Below are 6,993 nucleotides of genomic sequence, written 5' to 3'. Positions count from 1 at the left end.
AGAAAGAAGGGAAGGGCAATAAAGAATTTTTCTGAGTGGATAGAGAAAGAGCCTCCAATGAATTGGTCTTAGATGAGGCAAGTGAACCATTGCAGTTACACAAGAGGCAAGTGAGACGTTTCTCTTACGACAAGTCACTCCTTACCTGCTTAGTAGATAGATGGAGACCAGAAACACATACGTTTCACTTTCCTTGGGGAGAGATGGCGCCTACTTTACAGGATGTGTCTTACTTGTTGGGATTACCTCTGGCCGGTGCTGCCATAGGTCCCTTAGAGGCAGAATCTGGGTGGCAAGCAGCGATGCAGACCCGTTTTTTGGCTGCAGTCGCGACTGCTAGGGCTATAGACAACGATCCTCATGGACCTCTTTTTAGATGGTTGAGCCAGTTTCAGGTAACCATCACGGCCACTTAAACAAATGTTGTTTTTTAGTTGTCTGATGTTCATACAATTATTACGTTTCTATGTAGATTGTCTCGTTAGGACATCCCGACGTTCAGTTGTCGGAGGCTCAGATTGACCGGTCCCTAGAGGCATATATTCTTTGGCTATTCGGCAAGACAATGTTTACGGAGAACCACGTGACCACTGTCGATGCACGACTCATCGGTATTGCACGAGAGATAGCTGACGCACGTTGCCCTGCGGATATTCTACAGAGGAGTTTTGGTTCTGCTGTGTTGGCGGCTACGTACAGAGGCCTGTGCAAAGCTTGCTTGTTGAAGTCTAGAAAATCTAGTCTTGTTGGATGTCCATTATTGTTGCAGCTTTGGTCATACGAGAGGTTCCCTATTGGACGACCCTATGTCTACATTGATAAACCTTTTGGTTTGGAGGACTTAGCTGGGACTTATGTGCCTGCTATCGGCGACTTACCTACTATGGGATCTGTTTGGACACGGCGAGAGGTACTTTTATATTAAGTAACAATTAATTCAATTATTTCTTGCCATTCAATAGTATTACTAATGCTTATTTGTTGTCATGCACAGAGACAGTTTGCGCATACTCAGGTTAGGGGATGCTACCCGTCCTTCATGGCGCAGTTTGATAGTTTGCACGAGGATCAAGTTATTTGGGAGCCATACTCGCCTCAGGCTATATCATCGAGGTACCCAGTTGGGATTTCTGGATTGTGCACTAGAGATCGGCACTTTTGGATGACCAAGGCCAAGTTGGTGTTCGACGTGACGGTTGAGGAGATGTCTCTTCATAGGGTGATGAGACAGTTCGGTCTATATCAAGAGCCTGCGATTCCAGATATTCCACACTTGCCAGACCACGTGCACAAGTAAGTACTAATACTATTTTAGTTGGCAGCTCTGCATTCATAATATACCTAATCATGTATCGCGCATGTCAATCTCAGGGACAGTCGCCTAGGAGGAAACAAGTCCATGACTTATTGGCTTGAGAGCATTACCCCTTACGTTGACGAATGGACTACCGCTGCGACAAATATCTGGGGTGAGGTTCGGCCCTTTAACTGGGAAATGTTTGGGTTGTATCTGCAGCGTTACCGGCATACAACGAGGATCTACTTGGTTCCATCAGCTGCTACTGATCAGATCGAAGCCCCTCTCACCAGCGATATGTACCCAACTGCCTCTGTTGTGGGAACCAGACACCACGCGGTAAATGCCTTGGTTCTCATATGTTAAGTCTTTTGTTAATCTGGACATATTCGCTTGGTTGTCTATTCGTGGTGTCTATCATACAACGAGCATATAATTGGTTCATTCTTTGTGTACAGGGTGACTTGACAGTACAGGCGCGAGAGGAGGTTTCCGCTTTAATGCGGCGCTTTCAGAGGGGAGAAACTATCCCACCGCGAGAGGGCGTCTCATGGTTGAGGCGTCTTGATGACAAGCTACGCGGGATTTACGCAGCTGTTACGTGTAGACGGACTTCGGATGTTGCACTTCCTCCTCCAGCACATCGTCCGCCACGTCCCTCTGTACAACATTCAGAACCACGACCCTCTGTGCACCGTTCAGAACCACGACCCTCTGTGCACCGTGCAGAACCTCATCCTTCACAGCCAGGGAGATCTTCCTGGCATGAGCCACCTCCTTCACAGCCAGGGAGATCTTCCTGGCATGAGCCACCTCCTTCACAGCCAGGGAGATCTTCCTGGCATGAGCCACCTCCTTCACAGCCAGGGAGCTCTTCCTGGCATGAGCCACCTCCTTCACAGCCAGGGAGCTCTTCCTGGCATGAGCCACCTCCTTCACAGCCAGGGAGCTCTTCCTGGCATGAGCCACCTCCTTCACAGCTAGGGAGCGCTTACTGGCATCAGCAGATGAATCTAGGTAACACTACTCACTACATTCTTTTGAACAGTGTAGTAATCGTTCTTGCATTCTCAGCAGTCACTGATGCTTACTGGTGGTGCTTCGTTCATGCATTTGTATCAATTTTACTTTACCGCAGGCGGCAACCAGTCGCAACCGTTCATGCATTCAGAGCAGTCACCGATCCTTAGTGGTGGTGCTTCGTACTTTGAGGGCGACCGCGAGGATGATGACCAAGCTACAAACATTTATGGCTTCTCGCAGACAGTGTTTCACACTCCACCACCACCACCGACGCAGGAGACACAGACCGTGACAGACGAGGTTAACTATGGTCGTGGTTATCGCGAGCCTCGTCCACCGCCTCAGCGCTTATCGCCTTCGGGTCCTCGCCCGAGGAAGACCCAGACTCGTCGTCGTCCCCCGCAGTGATATGCTTATCTATCTATGTATGACTCATTATCTATGTTAGTTTCAGACTATTCGCAACTGTGTGTCAGTATTTATGTATGAGACATGCTTCATGTATGTGTTACTATCGCACTTGCTTCTATGTGATCAGGAGACATATATTGTTTTATGTATGCGAGACACATATTACTATTAATTCGCATTCTTATTTCAGTTACATTTCCAAATAGACTACAACCGATAATTAAGATACAAGTACATCTGAATTAAACGGTGCGGCTGAACTTGTGCAATACATCTTACATACTACAAAATGAAATTCAGATAGAACATAATGCCCTACAATAATACAATACAAACTAATAATGCAAATACATCTGAATGAAACGGTACAACTGGAATACATCTTACATACTACATGAAGTCATCATCGTCATCCTCCGTTGATGCAGCCCTCTTGCCCTTCGACGATGCGCTCTTCTTGCCTTTCGTCGATGCAGAACTCTTGCCCTTGGTCGATACAGAACTCTTGCCCTTCGCGGATGCATAACTCTTTCCTTTGGACGATGCAGAACTCTTGCCCTTCGACGATGCAGAACCCGGAAGCGGCGGCATGAAGATATCATCGTCGTCCTCGCTCTCCTCAGTCCATAAAAATGGATGCTTTTCTGCAGTCCTTCTGAAAGTTTCACTCTTCGGCTCCACCACCTTCTTCCACCTTTCATGCAACCTAAGAAGTTCTTGACGTACCTCCTCATAGGTCCTTTCAGGCCACCCAGACCTACGTAGTTGGTGAGCCAACTCATTCATTATGGTGTCACTACCGGTGAGTTCGTCCCATGGAACTATCCTATTGTCCATCCTGAAATCGGTAGCTAGACTCAGCAGAGTGCTGCTCATCTTAGGGTGAAAACTACGATCGAATGGATAATGGGACATCTCGACTACACTACACTGGAATGCTTATCCACCTCCGCCTGAAGGGGGTTTTATAGATACAGAGGAGAAAATGGCGGGAAAGAATAACTGCGGTATGGCGGGAAAGGGTTGGCGGGAAGGGATTGGCGGGCAAATAAGGCGGGAAGGGATTGGCGGGAAAATAATGCGGGAACGGATTGGCGGGAAAATAAGGTGGGAAGGGATTGGCGGGGAGGGGTTGGTGAGAAACGGGTGGCGGAAACATATGACGGGAAGGGGTTGGCGGGAAACGGGTGGCGGGAAGGGGTGGGCGGGAAACGGGTGGCGACAAAATACAATTCAGCATGAGCCATGCAACTTTGGCCTAGGGTTGACCAAAAAGTGACTTTTCGGCCTAGAGTTGACCAAAAAGTCTACTTCGGCCTAAGTGTGGCCGAAAAGTACTACTTCGGCCTAAGTGTGGCCGAAAAGTACTACTTCGGCCTAAGTGTGGCCGAAAAGTACTACTTCGGCCTAGCTATGGCCGAAAAGTACTATTTCGGCCTAGTTGTGGCCGAAAAGTACTACTTCGGCCAAAGATTGGCCGACGGGCTATTAGTTTTGTTTTTTTTTCATTCTACGCTATAGTTTCCGAAATTGCTACAAAAAATAACATAGTTTTGAAAAAAATTCCAATTGCTCGCCCCACCTGTCAGAATCTCTGAATGGTCAAACCTATGAACCGATCATTGAGGACGGGATTATCGTCGCCAAAAAGATCTTAGGAGACAGACTGGGCTATCGTACGTGACATTCTGGGCCGTCACCGAAGATGGCCATCGATGACATTTTTAGGTTCGTCACCTAAAATGTGATCTCGCGTGACGAAAAAAATTGTACTGTCAAAATTTTATTTTCTATGATGGCGCTTCAGTGACGGTGGGAGTGATGGACGGAAAACGTCACCAGCATATTCTCCGTGAGAAAAAGGGTTATACATGACACAAGTGAAGCGTCGCAAAATAGAGCAAAATTTGTAGTGAAAGGATATACTATTGAATGATTCTAGTCATTGCTTTATCTTCTCTTCTGGAATTACTTGAATAAGCTTCCTTTTGCAGGTTCATACCGGCCTAAGGCCTTCATCCAGATTAGTGTGATGTCATCTCTATTGGTATCGTGCTACTGTTTTGCTAGTATCATGAGAAAGTCCTTTATTTTTTCACATTAAATCTTTGCAACCGATGATGCATAACAATGCCTCGAGTGTTGAGTTGATTGGCATTGATAAAATAAACTAATACCTCTTTGGAACTGCACAAATACTTTGGGTGGTTCATTGCCTCAACTGTCGCCTTACTTTCCTGTCAGTCGCTCATCTCTGCTTCCAATCAGTGGCTTATCTCTGCAGGAAGTACTAACTGATATGTTTTCTCACTGTAACACCCCGAGAATCACGCTACAATAATCTTCCCCTAATGGTGGTCATGTCATCATGATTACTATGCAAATTTTCCACTTAATAAAATCAAAGTCAAAATTCAAATTAAGTTGCAAGTTAAATTATCATTTCTTCGATCAGTAAAAAAATATGTTCGATAAGTTGCAAAAATTCACTAAGTATTTACCATATAGAAAGAAACATTTTACAAAATGATTTAATGACCAAAAATAAAGTAAAACCCGGGACCAATATAATATTTAATTGCATTTTATGTTTATAAAAATCCAAACTATTTTAAGAGCCTCCCAAACCATTTTGTGGTACTGCCTAAATTAGCATTGTAAATTATGGACCAAAGTATCTTATTTTACAAAACATATATGTTGTATAATTAAAATGCAAAACATAAACTATAAAAGAAAAACATATAGGAAATGGCCCAGGTGGCCTGGGAGGAGCCGAGCCCACGCCCTACTCACCTCCCTCCTCGCTACAGGGCAAGGAGGGGGTCGTGGCGAGCATCTGGCCGCCATGGCAGTGCCTCAGCTGCGTGGCGGCCATCCCCCCTCCTCGACACCCTACAAGGCCACCCCCCGGGCCCCTTTCGCGAAACCCTAGCCCCCGTGCTCAGCCCCTCCTCTCGCTCACCCTTTCCCCCTCTCTCTCTGTCTCGACGGCTGGGCGGGATGTCACCGCGTCATCATCAAGGCCGCGGCCACCGGCCACCGTTCTCTGCACCGATGAGTCCAGGAGAATCTCCATCGTCGACTATGTCCATCCAGAGCGTAAATTCGAGCGGATCCGCCCTGTACGCTCGCCATCAACTTCATTTGCACCATGTACATCATCGTCCGTCGTTGATTGCCACCACTCCAATCCGTCCCCGGCTCCGCGAAATTGAGAAAAAGTTCATGGATTTTGAAAAAAGTTCATCAATTGAAATAAAGTTCAAGAAATTCAAAAAAATCACTAATTTGAAAAAAATCACGTATTTTCGGACAATTCACTGGTCAAGGAAAAAAGAAAAAAACTGAAACCAAAAATGGAAAAAAGGAAAATAAAAAAAGGATTGAATAAAAGACAAATAGGTTATATTGGTAGCATGACTGGTAGCATGACTGCTCTTGTTGGTGGGATGGTTACACCAGCTAGCCGTTGAGGAGGAGGATGCAGGTTCGAATCCTTTACGGCACGGCCATTTTTCTTAACAGAAAAAGGAGTAGAGCAACTGGGCCGAGCCCTACCAGTCGCGCCTGCAGGCACCGGTTAGCAAAAAGTCGAAAAAATATGTTTTGCCTTATTTTTCACCCATCATGTAAACTATTAAAGAAAGTCACTTGCCCAAACGAAATGTGCCGTCCAGTTTTATTTTTTATAACATTTCTCTGTTTAGTCAGCCCAGCAAATGCGTGTACTTGGTAAAGAAGCAAATGGGTTGTAAGTTCTAAGAAAAAAGAATAAATGATTGTAGCATGCCCACAACATTATGTTTTCATCGAGCCCAGCGAGCGGGCGTATTTGGATTTCATTTTACAAATGTGCAGTTTGCTCTAGACTCGCACCTGGGGACCGAGTTTTTTTAGCCCCACTTGCAAGTCCATCCTCGATTAGCAATCAAGGTTCAACTTGTTTTTGTCCCAGTTGCAAGTCCATGGTCAACTTGCAACCCGGGCTCAACATTTTCTTATCCCACTTGCAAGTCCACCCTCGACTAGTGCCGACCTTTTTTTTGTCCTACTTGCAAGCCCACCCTCAACAATGAACAAACCGTAGATGAGCCGGCCCAAGTAGCTAGGATACATTTTTTTTGTTCTGTTTCGGAATCTTCATGTTTTTTTGTTTTTTGTTTTATCTTTTTTTCATTGATTTTCCTCTCCTCTTAATTTTTCTAAAAAAATCATGTTTATCAAAAAAATATTTAAATAAAATATGTTCAACTTTTCTC

At 45.3% G+C, this 6,993-nt stretch overlaps 1 protein-coding gene across 1 annotated transcript; it reads left to right on the top strand.

Annotated features, from left to right (window-relative positions):
* Positions 1 to 203: 203 nt before the first annotated feature.
* LOC123082461 (uncharacterized) lies at positions 204 to 2,777 on the top strand. The gene is made up of 6 exons (XM_044504793.1): positions 204 to 395; positions 473 to 910; positions 1,001 to 1,293; positions 1,372 to 1,636; positions 1,756 to 2,314; positions 2,436 to 2,777. Exons 1-6 carry the CDS (start codon positions 204 to 206, stop codon positions 2,726 to 2,728), a joined length of 2,040 nt encoding a protein of 679 aa, XP_044360728.1. The 3' UTR covers positions 2,729 to 2,777.
* The last annotated feature ends 4,216 nt before the right edge of the window (positions 2,778 to 6,993 follow it).

This window comes from Triticum aestivum, chromosome 1B (assembly GCF_018294505.1).
Source record: "Triticum aestivum cultivar Chinese Spring chromosome 1B, IWGSC CS RefSeq v2.1, whole genome shotgun sequence".
Classification (NCBI taxonomy): Eukaryota; Viridiplantae; Streptophyta; class Magnoliopsida; order Poales; family Poaceae; genus Triticum; species Triticum aestivum.
Note: the sequence above shows the minus strand (reverse complement) of the source record. Positions and strands in the feature narration are given on the sequence as shown.